Source organism: Euprymna scolopes, chromosome 16 (genome assembly GCF_053919585.1).
Source record: "Euprymna scolopes isolate OS-2025 chromosome 16, ASM5391958v1, whole genome shotgun sequence".
Classification (NCBI taxonomy): domain Eukaryota; kingdom Metazoa; phylum Mollusca; class Cephalopoda; order Sepiida; family Sepiolidae; genus Euprymna; species Euprymna scolopes.
Genome location: NC_136497.1, coordinates 85,555,153 through 85,573,449, shown reverse-complemented (window position 1 = coordinate 85,573,449; position 18,297 = coordinate 85,555,153). Strand labels below are relative to the sequence as shown.

General features: G+C 32.6%; 1 protein-coding gene and 1 pseudogene across 2 annotated transcripts in view; both read right to left on the bottom strand.

The window, feature by feature from the left end:
* LOC145296015 (uncharacterized) overlaps positions 1 to 18,297 on the bottom strand; it is a 512,151-nt gene that overhangs the window by 56,132 nt on the left and 437,722 nt on the right. For both annotated transcript variants that reach the window (XM_080142039.1, XM_080142037.1), the window contains one exon: positions 12,204 to 12,270. In XM_080142039.1, the coding sequence (XP_079998165.1) occupies positions 12,204 to 12,270 (67 nt within the window). The remainder of the gene's footprint in view (positions 1 to 12,203; positions 12,271 to 18,297) is intronic.
* Positions 15,773 to 15,889, bottom strand: LOC145296378 (5S ribosomal RNA; annotated as a pseudogene).

Below are 18,297 nucleotides of genomic sequence, written 5' to 3'. Positions count from 1 at the left end.
AGAAATTGAGAAAATTATAGGGACATAAAAATTAAACAGGGACAATGGAAAGTTTTCATAAAGTGACAGAAAGAAAAAAAAAACTCATTCATAATAAAAATTAATTTATTCAATGAGAAGGAAAAATGTTGGGAAAGAAAGTGAGAATAACAAAGTTAAAGAAAGAGGGAGAAAGTAATTGGGGAAAAGAAAGATAGTGTGAGAATATTGAGAATGAGAAATCTGAGAAAGACTGTGAGAGGGAAATGAGGTTAAGGATGAGGGAAAGATTTAATAGTGACGGAGGATGAGAAACTTGTCTAAGAGGATGCGAAGAAAAGATAAAGAACTTTTCTAAAGCAAAGGGGGAAGAGGTAGACACGAATAGATTCGTTTAAAATCAATAGCAATTAGAGAAAATTTGAAGCTGAAGAGCTCACATCTATTGGCACTGTTTTTTTTGTTTTTTTTTAATTTTTTGTTGTGTGTGTGTGTGGGGGGGTAGAAGACCGGCACATCTGCAAGGAATACAAATAATGACAGACTCCTGCCAAGGATTGTTCTTCTGAATGCATAATCATTTACAGAGATTCCAAAGAATTCTCACATAAAAATGAGTGAAAAAGGTGCTGAAGTAGGGCTGGAGGTGAGGGGCAGAAAACAAAGGGTGGATGGTGAGGTTAATGATGACAAACCAAAAAAGGAAAAAAAAAAAAAAAAAAAAAAGAAGATGAGAATGCTAGTAAAAGAAGGATTAGAATTGGGTTAGGGTTAGGGACATATGTGTTGAGTGTAAGAGAAACAAGCTTGGCAAAAAAAAATGTCTTGATTGGCTGGATACATGCTGATAGCATCATGGAATCACAAATCAAATAAAAATAAACCGAGATATAAAAATTAAAAAGTGTGAAGAGGTGAGAGAGAGGATTGGTTCTGTGGCTGTTTTATTCAACAGCATATCAACTCTTTTTGCATTATTTAATGCTTAGCCCAATAATATTTATAAAATTGCGAGCCTGTCTCTGCTCTATCATTACTTTCATGGTAAGTGCTCGACTGAACTCCAATCTATGGCCCCCCCCTTGCCAAACTTTCACAAAAAACACTCAACTATAACCACTATATACGATTTCCTTCACTCCCTATACATGCTTAAATTTAAATGCAGATTCCATGAAGAGAGCTCTTCAGAACTGCTCGCCTGTGGAATACTGTTCTGCTGGCTTGCTTCCTAGTTGAATACAACATGGTAGACTTCAAATCTAATGTAAACAAATTCTTATTGAGCCGTCCCCATAAATAATCAAATTCTACCCAATTTTACACCATTAATGATTACTAAACTACCACCTTACATTCATTAAACCTTATCCTTGAGTGGCTTTCGGTCCTTGATAAGTGGTGACTCCCAAGTAAAAAAAAAAAAAAATACTAGCTGTATATATATGCCTGGTCGAAACATACTGCCGGGCAAAGGGATTAGTTACATACTATTTAAGATACATTGAATATCGTAACTTGTTGCAAAAAGTGATCATATTTCTCTGAAAAATCAAACGTGGAGTAGCTTTCATAGTTTAAAGGGGAAATAACTTTCTATGCATAAATAAATAAACTTACTTCCGGTTTTAAAAGCAATTGTTGTCAGCTATTAATAATTGAAAATAAATTAGATATAAAATAAAAAAATAAATAAATCAACATAAAATAATATTTCTAAATCGAACAATCAAAACGATTCTATTACAACAAATAATAAATAACATTGAGCTAATTATTAAAATAGTTTTTTTTTTAATGTAATATGCAAATGAGGGTATTCATTCAATCTACATTTCTTTTGAATAAATAGTATACATAGAAATCATGCTGACATAAAAGTGTATATAAGTCCATTTTTAGTATGAAAATTACTTTGTGAAAAAAGTGTACCTTTTGTACAGATTAATCAAATTGTGAACAAACAAAACAGACAGGAATACGACTTTATTACAATACAAGATTCAAACAAGGACGCCTGGATTGTTCACAGAGTTTTATAATTATATGGATGTCATGCTTCAAGTTTTTAATGTTTAACCTATTTATTACTGCTTTAAATGTTCATATTTCATATACAATATGTTTTAATGCCATTCTGAATTTTTGAGATGAGATGTGAATATTACTATTTAAGATACATTATTCTGGTTACTCGGACAATTATTCTCATCTTGAGTGCCATTGGCACAATGTTTCGGTCGCTGCAACCCGCGATCTTCTTCGGGTATTAAATTCATGTTTCCTTTTCTCTACTAAGGAAAATAAGGGGTTAGCTCTGCATTGCAAGAATTCGTATCGTGGGTTTGAAGGTGTGTCCGTAGATCATAAAAAAAGTTCAATCTTCAAGGGTCACTAAGATATTTTTTAAGGCTTTCCTATGACTCGATTTCACGGGATATCTATGCTAATTATCAATATTGGGGAAAAAATTGTTTTACGAAACAGAGGATCGACACCCCACGCCTATTTTCATTATTTTTAAAAACACAATGCAAGAGAGACATTGCATTGTGTTATTTTTTTTAATTTTTAAAAAGAATAATTGTTCAAGTAACCAAACCAATACAACTGTTTTTGTTAGGTTTTATTTTATATACAAAATCTATATCTCTATAAAAGTGAGAATGTGTGTGAGGACACTTCTCAACTGATATACTCAACGGATTTTTGATCTACAGACTTGAAATTTGGTATATAGGATATTCAGGTATGTGGAAAACTTTGTAATCCGTTTTCATCCGGAAAAAAACATGCTAAGTGGTCAAAATTGAAAAGTTCGTAGATGGGGGTGGGGGTTCGTCGGATTTTGATCTGTTTGTCAACTGTTTCATGGATGCGCATGTGTCAACGTTTCACATGACAGATTCATTATATTAAAAATAAGTAGGTTTGAAACTACTTTTTAAAGATTGTGTCAAACCGGCCTAATGGTTATCGCACTTGACTCATTGTCTTCAGTCTTTGGTTTTGATCCCGGCTCGAGTATTTTTTTTAATTTTTACTTACAAGAAGTGAATTGTTTAGAAAATAAATACTGCACATATTTCAGTTTCTGTATGAATTAAAATATAATATGTATGCATATTTTATAATCAGGCAATGCCAGACGGCCTGCTAGCATATCTATAGAAGTGAGAATGTATGTGTGTGCAAGGACACTTCTCAACCTATACATTCAACAGATTTTTTATCTACAGACTTGAAATTTTGTATATAGGGTATTCAGACATATGGAAAACTTTTAAATAAGTTTTAATCCAGAAGAAAAAGGGCTACTGAGGTCAAAATTTTTAAATTGGTACTTGGAGATCATCGGATTTTTATCTGTTTGTCAAGTGTTTCACGAATGCGCATGCAAATTGTTCACATTATGTTAAGAATTAGTAGGTTTGTAAAATACTTTAAAGACCATATCAAGCTGACCTAATGGTTATCGCACTTGACTCATTGTCTTCAGTCTTTGGTCTATCATTAGATTTTGGCTTCGATCTCAGCTCGAGTATTCTGTTTTTCCTTACAAGAAATGAACACTTTAGAAAAAAAACATAATACTTGCATGCACATGTTTCAGTTTCTTTCCGTTTTTCAACATCATTTTTTAAAAGGAATTTAATATTACGTTTAATACCAGGCAACGCCGGGTACATCTTCTAGTAGTCTATAAACGATAGCTATTATTTATCCTGACACAATTCCAGCCAGAGTAGAATGAAATGTAATACCAATGAAGGGATCACTCTGCATTATCCGAAGATCACAAATTAGGGCTTCACGATCGGCTGCAGTTTTATGTCAGACCAAAGGTGATCGGTGCAGAGGGAATTTGAATAGATGATAGACTTGGGAAATAGGATAGGCAGAGACAATAAATATCGAAAAAGCTAGAAAAGATAAATTTTGTAGTGGTAGGATAGGTAAGGCATGAACACCTTGATCCAGAATATCTGAGGTGATTTTGTGTTGGGTAAGAAGCAAACATCTTATCCAATCGTGCCATTTACTATTGTCCTCAGAGCAAAATTTTATTTGATGCATAGATGCCACCATGACAGCTATCATCATTCCCGGTCAGAGTGGAGTCGATAGTAATCGTTACTTTGAGATGATTCCACATTTCCTAAAGATCACAAGCTGAGGTCTCATCACAGGATACACTAAGATTACAGCCAGACAGGACTCAGGCAAGAGGTAGAGACAGAAAAGAGATAACAAAAGATTTACAATGAAAAATATTGTAAAAAAATCAGATGGAAACTAATATTTTACGCATTTTGGAAAGATATTCATCATCCATATTATATTTTGATTAGTCTATTCCACTTTTTCTTAGAAACGACTATGCTTGCTTAGCTGAGTCTTTACTATGAAGTGCAGCAAACTAAGTATTATGGTATCCATTCAAAGCACAGTTAGAAATTAATAGACTTTTGTATTTAATAAAAAAAATTACCACAAATTTAACCAAAGCACTCATTTTTTTTTCTTTAGGTCATCAGAAATGATAATTTATATATGAAAATTTAAATTACTGATCTAATTCCACGATTTTATATGCAGGGAGACTCGATGCTGCCCAGGATTGAATGATGATCAATCAAATGTTACACTCTTATACTTTTTATTATCATCAAAATCGGTGAAACTGCCATTTTTCAATCAAATTGCTTGATTGCCTGATCTATCGCAATGCACTGGGAGGAAACCTCATATGCCCCTCCCCCCACAGTTCACAATACATTTTAGTCTATATTGCACTGGAGAGAACTTTCTGCTGATTTTATAAAATCATTTTTATATATAATCGCTTGAATTAAAGTTAAAAGTGCAAAAGTCAAGTACCATGCTTCTACTGTGCTTTCAACAGAAACATTTATTTTGAATGCGCCTCTATCATATACAAGAACTTACTGTTGATTTGATATGCCTGGCCTTACTGTTTGCATGATGATAATGGTTTGAATTTTAGTTTTAAATGAAAGTCAAGTGTTATGGTGCAATTGTCATTTAAACAGAAACATACATTTTGAATGCATCCCTGTCATATCAAAGAACCTACTGTTGATTTGCATGTCGGGTTTTTCGGCTTGTGTGGTAATAAAACTTCTCAAATGCACTTGTGTTGCTAGGCTGTGTACGATATTAACTTTAGTCCAAAATTCTTTCATCGGATTACTTTGATTATCGATATTTATCAATTTATCAATGACATTCCGATACAAGGACACTGTTAGTACCCTCGTGTGCAATTTTATAAAAATTGACTCGGCAGTTTTTGAGTCCATAGGTAGGGAACGAGCTCACACACACATACAAAGTTACCTTTATATAATAGTAGTGATCTAGATGAATGTGAATGCTAGTGGAGCATAATGTTTTCTTCCAAAGCATACAATAGCATATATATATATATATATATATATATATATATATATATATATATATATATATATCGGGGTTCGAATCGTTCGACTGGTAGTAATCGTGACACCCTGCACTGAAGAATCCCGAAAGGATGAAACACTAGTGTCTGTAGGTATTTAATTATTATAGTAAAAAAAAAAAAAATAAATAATTATGACAGCCCCTTTAAGAAATCTGTTTCTTATCGTTGAGCACTTTCAGTTGAATTAAAAGTCGGTCAATTTAGCTATTATGTGTAGATCATCATATAACGATTTGATCACTGTCTGTCTGACGTAATGAACATTTAAATTAAAATGTTTAAAATTCAACGCTATTTCACATGATTAATGGTAGCCGAATGGATACGGCCTCCGCTAATCGAGCCAGAGATGTCTCGTGTCGCGGGGTTCGAATCGTTCGACTGGTAGTAATCGTGACACCCTGCACTGAAGAATCCCGAAAGGATGAAACACTAGTGTCTGTAGGTATTTAATTATTATAGTAAAAAAAAAAAAAAAATAAAAAAAAAAAAATAATTATATATATATATATATATATATATATATATATGGTAGCTTGCTTCAATCTTGACAGACTAGGGATACCCACTGTAAGGGTGCCTGTGCATGAAATTTTTTGTGGCAAGAGTTGCACACTCTCCAACCACAAGTCTCCTGAGTTGGTTTTCTTAAATATCAATGGCAAGTGGAGGTTCAAGACGACTGGAAACAATGCTGAGATAAGTGGAAAGCACATACAGTCCCTAGAATTCCCAAATGGTCACCCACCTGGTACTTGCCAGACTTGGTGTTTCTTAACTTCAGTGGTCTGATGAAGATCGGTGTGTCAGTGTGATTATGCCATATTCAATATATATATATATATATATATATATATATATATATATATATATATATATATATATATATATATGCATATGCACACACCTGTATATGTGTGAGACTGTTCGACTTCCGTGTTGATGCTATCCCATGCTATTGATCATTCTATACAAGGTAAAGTTAGATAAAAATTTTAAGGAAAGTTATTTAAATAATGCAGCTTATATATATATATATATATATATATATATATATATATATATATATACACATACACACACCCGTTTATGTGTTCACATAAACATGTCACAAACAACTCCAATTTTTGAAATATTCATGCAGGTATGCAAAGAAAGAGCAAAGATGAAAAAAAAAATTCTACAAAAACGAGACATCTTGAAATGGAAAAAGAAAAATGGAGATGGAAGAACCAGAAGGAAATCATAGCAGAACGCTGACAATTGACAGAGGGAAAAGATTGTATATTTTTCTGTGAAGGTCAAACTTGTGATGCATGAAGTCAAGCTGTGTTTTACTAATATACATTTACAGATATAGATGTTAAGAAAAGTGTGTGTATGTGTATATAAATATAAATAAGGATATTGAAACAAGCAAGACAGAATTTGCTTATATTCATACATACACTCAAAGGGGATGACAGAGTTTCAAAAGAAAACAAATAAAGTTAATGTTTTCTTGGTGAAGCAAGCAAAATTTCGCTTGTTATTCACAGTGCCAAGGCCAAGTAAACAAGTAGAGAATGTTTCGATTTGATGTATTGATTTGTGAGAAGACAGCGAGGTAAGTTATTATTCTCATTGTCATTTCCTTTCTTTACTTGGATCAGTTTTCCTAAAACAATCCACATCTTAACCTTACCATGTTTGGGTCTGTGAATACATATTTATTGAATTTAACATGAATCTTTACAAGGGAAATATTTGTTTACACTTAACAAGAAAAAAGAAAATTATCTTTGGCCAAACTATATAACTTAGTTCTATTTAATGTTTCTTAATTTATGAGATGGAGATTGACAATTTGGATGAGTGCAATTTTCATAACGTTTCGACTGATGTAACCTCAGACCTTCTTCAGGTGTATCTTATTGAACTCAAGAATCTACATGGAATTTTAAATGGAACCTTTTATTTAATCCATGGGGTGTCGTATTCTTGTTCTGTCGTCTCTAACTGGATAGAGGTCCTGAGTAATTAGCAATTGTATTTTTTGATTGTTGCCCACACTGAGAATTGAACTTTACAATTGAATTTTAAGAAGCAGAGCTAGTAATATGCTTAAACGTTAGGAGTTCCGTGCATCTATTGACGTCTCTCCCAGGCTGCACACTCATCCATATTTATGTTGCCTGCACTGAGAATTGAACTTCACAACTGAATTTTATGAATTATTGCGCAGTGGACAAAGCAATTTTACAAATTACTTTATCCATTGCGCAGTGGATAAAGTAACTTGTAAAATTCATTTGTAAGTTACACTCTTCTTGAGGATGAAGTCAATCCTCAATGCAGGCAGCATTCCAAAAACACGGCTGCGAATTACTTAGGACTTCTACCAAGTTATGACTGATAGAATGAGACTGTGCTACCCATGTGAATATAAATTAAGGGTTCTGTTTGAAATTCTATACAGATTCCTAATTTGACAGAAAGATTCCTGAGTTCAACAAATTACACCTAAAGAAGGTCGGAGATTACATTGATTGAAATGTTGTGAAAAATTATACTCAAGATGAGAAAGTAGTTTGAATTATCACCATAATACGGATTTCCATTTGAGTCTTAGAGTTATACATAATAATGCATTCAGAGATCAGGAATCAAATTTTATTCCGGCCAAGATGAAAAGTTGAAATCAAGAGTCAAGAATGTTGTAGAAGTTATGGATCGGTAATACGTGATGTGGTATTAGCCCCTGAGTGGGCTATGCTGTCTTTTAAAATTGACCCTAGATTCATGATATTTTTCAGTGAATTTCCCAGTTCGAAATGCAATAGCTATCAGCTTAGGTTTACTCACTGATATGTCCCAGAAAAGGGATATATTTGTTTGAAGTAACTGGGTGGTCTTGGCTATATAATCAAATAATATAATCTAATAAATCACCTTAATTTACAGCTGTTTGCAGTCAAAGCTCGTAATATGCTTAAGCTTTAGGATTTCTGCTTATCTATTGACGTCTCTCCCAGGCTGCATACCCATCCATATTTATGGCTCACACCAATCAATCACATTCTTGTGAGGAGGAACCCGGATGTACCATATTCATTACATTATTCATGAACCCACTTTTTAAAGAGATCTTTCTTGATCACCATCATATGAAGAGCAAAAAAAAAAAAAAAAAAAAAAATTATTCAAACTATATATTGTCGCTTAAGTCTATAAGGTAAATAAGAATGAAAGAGTCTCTAACTTTGAATCGAACCATCAACAGATAATTCAGTTTTATAATTATACTAGCAGAGAGCACCTAGCATTGCCTGGTTGTAAAATATGATTAAATATAATATTGTAATTTAAACAAATTTCATATTTATTATTAGAAAGTCAATTCTTTATCAATTATTTCATACTATATTCTAGTCAATATATAGGCATGTTTTCAAAAGTAATATATTTATATATATATATATATATATATATATATATATATATATATATATATATATATGACTTGGGTGCCATCAGCTACAATCAAAACTAAAACTGAAACCAACATTTATAGTGCTCCAGCATGTTACCAGATCGAGCATTGTCAGCTGAGTAAGATATATCTAAAAATAAACTAAAATTAACATACAAATGCATATACATTCGCACATGCATAGAAGAGCAGTTTAAGTTGACTTATGCTGGCCAAGTTCTCATTTCTTTCAATTGTGACCCTTTAGCAACTATTTTAACCATGTAAAGACCCATAAAAAAACAGTCCAATGCAACCATTTGAGCCGCCTAGCATCACTCTGAAACCTTCCCTCTCTGGGGAAATAGTTTGAAAAAAATGGAGACAGACAGACAGACGGACAGACATAGTGAGTTTTATGAATAAGATAAGTAAATCATATCTCTATTTGTAAAATGGGGGTATTTCACTGACTGAGATTAAATGGCGAATTCATATTCAAAATAAAAGAAATTTTATTTAATATACTGAACAAGTATGTGTAATTGACGTACAATAATTAATTTACATATGGCTTTATCAAAAAACATCTCATTAATTCAACATTCATATATTTTTATTAATTAGACACAATTCTATTAACACAAACTTTATATAATGGATATTCAGATGGTCACATGCATGTTAACATCGACTTATAACTTTAACAGTTACATTCTATGGCTGTGATCTAGATTTAATTCAAAGCCATCCATTATAAAACTGAATGACTTTTTTCCAAAAGTTCTTGAACAACAGTGCATGCATTTGCTTTGACTGAAATTATCAGTTTGTTATTTTAACTGCAAACACATATCCACAGCATCTTTCCTCTTCAAAGTTGTCATCTCTATGATGACATTTTTTGTAAACCTACATTATTTATGGACTGCTCTATAGATGTTATCTGCCTCTTCTTTTTTATGACCAGTTTTGGTTTCGATTTTTGGTCATGGCATCTAATTTATTTGTTGAGAATTTATTACTATTAATGTGATATTTTTTGTTTCTGCTATACGAGTTCCATACAAAAAAAAAAAAATTGCTTCCTTTGTGCATCTCCTTATTAACATAAATAGTATTGAACTCCAACATATTTAGATGAATATCTAATTCAAAATAAAGTTTACATTTTGAATAACTACTGTCGCCCTAGAAAAGATGACATGATTCCATTTCCATTTGATGAAAACCGGTTTTCTTTTTTTGTTGCAGACCATCTGCTAGTTGGTCAGTTGTGTACAAATCCCAAGAGCAATAGGAGTTGTCTATCATGTCTGAAAGTGACACAATGTTCAATGAGCGAGATTGGAGATGCGCCGCTGTACAACTCATGCTCTCTACTGATCCAAGTTATGACAACAGGACCATTGCCAGCACCTTCAAAATGCAAATTCGGATGGTTCAAAGCTTGAAGGTACAGTTCAACAACGTTTCTGGCCACAGTTATAGTCTTTGGTGTGGTTTTAAGTGAGGACCACCTCACATCTTCAAAGTCGGCTTGAAAGTCAACACCAAAGTGTAACTGGATGAGTTGAAGAGTGTAGTGATCCCCTGGTGCAGTCAAGTGGCCGCTGGCAAACCCCAAGTCCAAAGAGACCCAGTTTCAGCTTCAAAAGGAATGCTACGACCTTGTACCCTTTTCTCACTGGCCCCTCTTTTCCCCAGACCTGAACCCGTTGGCCTGCTTCGTTTGGTTATATATTGAGAACATCACCAACATGACCTCCCACAACACCTAAACCATCTTGATCACCGCCATCTGCTGAGTATTTGCTGATCTCCTGCTGGCGCTTATGAAAAAGGCATGCTTCCAGTTCTAGACCTGTACTGAGGTGGTGATTGAGGCTGAAGGCGGCTACATTGAATAGATGTCAGCTCTACTACATAATTAAGTTACTTGAATTGATTTTTTCAATATGTTTTAAAATAAAGCTCTAGTGCTGTTTTCTTTAGGGCGGCAATATTATCGTTCCACCCTGTAGAATTATGAGCCTTCTACAGGCTCAAATTCTAGAATATATTTAATTGTTTTTAACACCAACATGCAGTTAAAGTAAAATAAATTGTTTTGAACTATGAAAATAATTTCACATGCTATTGTTAATGTTTACTCATTAAAATTTTTATTATCGCTTATGTTTGAAACCTGACATGATAATGTTTACCCATTTGTTTGTTTATTATTTATATTATCACTTATTTTTTCAATTCATAATTTAAAACATGGCGCAAATTATAAATTTATAATGCCATACTAAAGCTACAATTACTTGCTAATGTTTTAAGTTTTATTTTTATGTTCAAATAAATGAGTTGGTAAAATCTCAGACGGATCATCTTAAGAATTTGGCTTTGACATTCGTTTTATTTGTTAGGAATTTCTTATTTACTATTAATGCAATCTTCTCCATTTTTAAAAATATCTTTGATATTTGAAAGTAAGACAGATTCATTCATGTATTTATTACGTTTCGAAAAGTTGTGACTGACAGACAAATTCATCAATTTATTTATTATGTTTCAAAAAGTGTCTGACAGACATATTCATCAATGTATTTATTATGTTTCAAAAAGTAGCTGACAGATAAATTCATCAATGTATTTATTATGTTTCAAAAAGTGTCTGACAGACAAATTCATTAATGCATTTATTACGTTTCAAAAAGTTGTGACTGACAGACAAATTCATCAATGTATTATATTTAAAAAAAAAAACTTGTGACTGGCTGACAGACAGACAAAATCTACTTAAGACACAAAAACGTACATTATTTTCTTACCAACCTAGATATCACTCTGAATACGCTTGACACCCTTTGCCTAAAACATTTACAGGAAACTCTACAAAATAGCTAAGGGTGAAAATAGCAATAGGTCGATTGGTAGATGCCTTTGTGTATTTACCAGAAAGTCTTTATTCTTTTAGATATTTCTTCTGAGTGCTTTTCTCAAATCCTGAAACCAATTTAGACGTTTATTGAACCATATTACTGCATAAGTAAAAGTCTACATAGATTCTTGGCAACTTCTCATGGCAATAAAAACTGTCCTGAGAGGCATACTTTGTTTGCTAGGGAACAAAATAGGTTTCAAGTTAGAAGTAGTAAATGATACAGTTTACAATTATGCTTGTTGATCTTTAACCACGCGTTGGCAACTTGACAGATGACTGATGCCTTAGAAGTCAACAAACCTCCATCGAGCTGGACAGCTTAACTCAATTAAGAAACCGGCTTCAAGACTTACCAAATTTGACATGGTCACTGGCTGTGGCAATAGGTGAGCGTCATTAGATGGACTGACCGAGAATAAACTGAAATGGAGGAAAACAAGACATTATGTATAAAGTACAATCACTTTAGACATGACAAAGAACAAAACAACAAACATAGTTAACACTTTCAGGTTTTTATCGTGGAAAGAATACCCCCCCCCCCAAAAAAAAAAACTTTCTAACATATAAAGTTATCTTATTGGATTGGCAACATCAAATGCAAATAACTTTTCAGCTGACAAATCCAAAATTTTTTCAAACTAGTCGGTTTTCGTATTTGGACTACTGTTCTCATCCTGGATGTTATTTTCATGATGTTTTGGAATTTCCCATGGAATCCTTTATTTAAATCATGAGAGAAGCATACTCCTGCCTGTTCTGTTAGCCATATAGGCCGCTCCCTTGTTGACTCCTTGCATCAACATTTGTTTTTAAAAATTCACATGGATATATATATATATATATATATATATATTACTAAGTATACCTATTCTGTATTGCCCAGCATTTCAAGTATTATTATTTTTTTTTATTTGTTTGCAAATTTTTTAAATTAAAAAGTCATGATCGTCATAGTCGACTGCTTATATTCTGACATGGCTGACTTTTATTTGCGGGTGTTTTTTTTTTAATTTAATTTAATTTTTCGTATTATCAGTTGTCTGGGTCGGACTAAATATACATTAAAAAAAAAATATATATTGTAGCAGAGTACCTTATTATATAGCCAATAACAGTACAACAGTAACAATAAAAAACAGCTATGCTGCTGATCTTTTTTAAGATAAGGGTTGATAAATTATATTTAGATTATTCAGACTACTAGTCTCATCTTGAGTGTCGTTTTCAAAATGCTTCAGTTGCGGTAACCTCTGGCCTTCTTCAAGTGTATTTTGTTGAACTTGGGAGTCTGTACAGAATTTCCTACGGCGGGGGGGGGGGGGGGGTAACATGTTTTTGCTCCATCAGCCATAACCCGGTAGAGGACCTAAGTAATTTGCAATTGTATTCTGAGCATCGCACACACAAAAGATTAGATGTTCAACCTTCAGAAGAGTGTCACTTACAACTAAATTTGACCAAGAACTTTAACCATTATGCCACCGGTCCTTATGATCCACAAGGGCCCGTGGCATAATGGTTAAAACATTTGGTTATGCAAATGACATTCAAGATAAGAACAGTAGTCTGAACAATCTAAACAATAGATATACATTTCTATTTTTTGTTTGCATGGCTATCCATTCGAGTTAGGTATGGCAATTGAAATTGATATTTTTTTAATTTCTTTTCTTTTAATTTGTCTATTTGTTTTAAGTAAAAATGATTTTTAATCCATCGTTTTGTAACTGGGTTTCGGGTTTGCAAGTGTCTTTTTAGAGTTAATATTCTCTGAGGAAAAATTAATAAATATGGCTCTGATTTTTGCTTAATATGACACATATTTAGTTTTATATAATAAATATGACAAAAATAAATATATGACTAATATAATAATAATAATAAAAATAAAAATAATAATAATAATAATAATAATAATAAATATAATAATAATAATAAATATAATAATAATAATAATAAATATAATAATAATGATAATAAATATAATAATAATGATAATAAATATAATAATAATAAATATAATAATAATGATAATAAATATAATAATAATGATAATATAATAATAATAATAAATATAATAATAATGATAATAAATATAATAATAAATATAATAATAATGATAATAAATATAATAATAATAAATATAATAATAATGCTAATAATAATGCTAATAATAATAAATATAATAGTAATAATAATATAATAATAATAATAATAATAAATATAAATATAATAATAATAAATATAATAATAATAATAATAATAATAATAATCTACATATGACAAAAATAATAAATATGGCTCCGATTTTTGCTTAATACAACACATACTTAGTTTTATATGATAAATATGACAAAAATAAACTGCCCCGCTTAGCTATCACCTATACCTATAATAAATTACATCAATTGCATTGCAGCAGCTTCCACTCGTGTCCGAGTATTGGATTCTGTCGTTTGTCAGTAGTCTTTATATTTTTGGGGTGGATGTTTATGCATGATGTGGCTGTTAAGTCCATGGTGGAAGAGTCACGAACAGTGTTTGCAGGGGGAAGGCAGGGAACGAGGCCAGAAGGAGCCCTGAAAATGCGCTATTAAAACCAACTGAAGCGCACCCTGGCTCTAACAAACATCAACCCGTCCTCATGGGAGGAAACTGCCGGGGTCAGAAAGATGTGAAGAGATGCAGCACACCATGGCACCATGGACTTTAAGAAGAGAGAGAGAGAGAGAGAGAGAGAGAGAGAGAGAAAGAGAGAGAGAATGAAAAGATTAGGAAGAGAAGAGAGTGACGAGAGAGTGAATTACAAAGACAAGACAAAAGCAGATTTTACAAAGGCATTTTCAAACTAACTAAATAAAAATCTGCCTAATTTAAAAGTGTTAAAAGTAAAGAATAAACTGGCTTCAAGTTTTCCATGAAGCCGATTTATGAATGGCGAATGAGGCACAACAGTATTCCTATACATAAATTCAATTTGCAACATCTCCATCTATTTATCAAGATTTTGATTGAAGTCCCAGTCAGTGGAAAGCACGCAAATAAATCAAAGCAACATCACTCACTTAAGCGCTGTCAAATTCTGCTTAAACAGGCTAAACGTTGGTGCAAAGCAATGAATGGCAAAGGTTGCCAATAATAGTGCTTATGTGTGGGCGTGCTTAGGGTTAGACTTGAGGTTCACCTAGCAGAGAACTTGATTTTGCCTCCTCAATGTCATTAGAAACTTCAACGTAATGGCACCATCATAAATAACGTTAAAAGTGAATAATAATATTAGATGCTGTCAGGTGCTATCAGAATTGTTAAGAACTTTCATGGTGGGGTGTAGGAGAGAGAGGAGTCGCTAGTCCTCAGAGAAATATGACAGTACTGGTACTTTGTTAATGAAAGTGACATTTAGTACACTTCTGTCAATATAAACAATAGATGTGTAAAATTGGCATTGTTAATAGTCACAAACGAACAGGCATGTCGAGCCTGTGGTTATTTGATAAAAGCCTTTTACTTTCTCTATTTTTATTTCTCACTACAAAGAGAAATTAAAATAATTTCTTGTTATCTAGTTTCCGTTTTACCTTACAGTTCCAATATTTGTCAATATGAGTAAAAAATAAAAACCAATTTCCATATACCATTTTATTTGGTAAATGGTTCATATATATATATATATATATATTATATATATATATATATATATATATATATATATATATATATATATATATATATATATATATAAGGCTTCCTTCAGTCTTGACAGACTATGGATACCCACTGTATGGGTGCCTGTGCATGAATTTTTTGTGGCAAGGGTTGCGCAATCTATAACCACACCTCTCCTGAGTCGACATTGTTGAATACCAGTAGCAAGTGGAGGTTCAAGACGACTGGAAACAATGCTGATATAAGCGAAAAGCATATACAGCACCTAGAATTCCCAAATGGTCACCCATCTGGTACTAGCCAGGCTCAACGTTGCTTAACTTCAGTGATCTGATGAGAACTGGTGTATCAACATGATTATGCCATATATATATATATATATATATATATATATATATATATATATATATATATATTGTTATTAACTTAATTTAGGGAAGCGGTGGTGGTCCAGTGGTTAACGATACGGACTGACGATCTGGGTATTCCAAGTTGGAATCCAGTTTGTTCCACAAAAATCACTTTCACTTAGGATGTTGCCAACCTTCTTGTGGTCCCTTCTGTTAGTACTAGATATCTTCTAGATATCTTTTCTTAGAAAAATATCAATACCAACAATGGAATCTTCCTACCTTCAGGTTAATATGATGGTGATGAACTTCATATAAAATGGATGGAAAAAGGAACAAGTGTGTTAAATTCATCTTTATGTTTTTCTAAGTCTCTCATATCCATAGCCTTTGCCTAGGATCAAAGTGTAGTATATGTTCTAATACTATCCTTCATCATTTCTCGGGCAGTGAAAGAGAACTGCTTTTAGATTAGAGAAGTTTTTATTTTTGACCCCAATTAAAAAGGTCTGTCTTGAGGAGCTGGATTTTCCTCACTTTAAAAAACAGCCTTGTATCTAACTGCCCTCGTGAGGAAGCAAGTACATAGGGTCTCTCGCATACATATCAACAATGCATACACATGAAAAAGATATGTAAAACTGCGTTTTCTTTTTTAAAGAGACGAAATTGTTTGATTAAAGGGACTCAAAAATTGTTTGCTATAATTTAATGCGAAAGCCTTGATGTAAAAAATGTATTATATATTCAAGCATCCAAAGATTTCTCGTACAAGTAGTGTAGCTAAAATTCTGGTGATGCTGGTAGTTCAGAGAGGACTGGGAACTAAGAAAAAGATATATCTAATTCAATTCTCTTGTTTCCGTGGAAGGTGCTCAAGTCTTTGGTTCCTTTTTATAAAACATTCACATCCAGAACTTGTCGTTCTACCACAAAAAAATCTTTCTTTTCTCTCTTCATATGTTAGCATCAGATGAAATTTCCATGGAGAAAGCGTCTTTGCAAAGGTTTCCCACCTGTAGAACATGTTGATGCATGAGTGTTTCACTTCTGATTACAACTTGGTTGACTTAAAATTTAACGTTAATGAATTCCTGTTAAAGACCACCACAAAAGCAATCAAATGCAGTTCATTCTATTGATCGATACCTGTACTCCCATAATGTTCCTACCTTCAGGTTAGCAATCATTCATATCTCATTAACTTTTTTCTAGGAGTGGCTATTGACCCCTTTTGAATATTGATCCCAATAGTAAAAAAAATAAATAAATAAATAAATAAAAAATCCATTTTTGATCAATAACATTCTTTAACAAAGAACATACCCAGAATAAAACAAAAATTGACAAAACAAAAATTATTGACAATACAAAAATAAATAAACAAAAATACTTTAAGAAAAATACGATTCAATAACAATAATAATAATCTGTGTAATTTGTTTAACTTAATTTAAGAAAAGTGAATGATTGTGATGTTTGAGTAGCGGCAGAATTTACAAAAACCGTAGTTAAAAATGTAGGTTCTCTACGAAATGTTAGAATCTGCTCTCACTGGCGTCAGTTGGTAATAGATTGAGAAAAAACTTTAGCATTATTAATCTCCCTTGTAAAATCATTTCATCTTTGACTAATAACATTCTTTAAGAAAACAGGGACAATAAAAAATGAAAAAAGAAAGAAAAAAGAGTAAAAAAAATGATAAAAAGTTATTGTGGGAATTGGAAAGTCAATATTGTGCAAAGATCATGGAAGGTCATGACATACTTTGTTTATTGTCTATAGAGGGAGTTTAACATCATAAATGTCTCTTGCTTCAGACATAAAAAAAAAAATTAATCTCTGACCCATAATTTATCATGACAAACAGAAATAGATAAGAATCAGGAACTTGTTGGAAAAAAAAAAAAAAAAAAAAAAAAAAAAAAACAACAAAAAACAAGAAAAAAACAAAAACCAAAAAAAAAAAAAACCAAAAAGCAAGGGTGGGGCGACTGATGTGAAGAATGCTGGTAGGGAATCAAAATTTGCACAAAGATCATGTGCAGTTCAAGATCTTTGTTGGTCAAGTGGGGGAAATGGCGAATCTATGGCAAACTTATCTGTGTGAGGCTGAGACAGAGAAATGGATATTTACTATTAATAAATCGTCTTTCGAAAGACTCCATCCCGTCCCCTCTGGCTCCAACTGGGACAATGTGCAAATGAGATAGATCACTTTTGACAACAGCGGTTCTTCTGTTACGTCCCCCCACAGCTGGCCTTGACACCTACGGGTCACTGGAATGAATACAAATTGTGGCCTTGCCGTGTGATCAACACTTTCGAACTTGGCCAGTCCGGGTTTTGCAAGAGAGGAATACACAAATCCAATTTTCTGTAAAAGGTCTGGGCGGGAACTGCAGAGAGAAAATCCCACATGAGATTT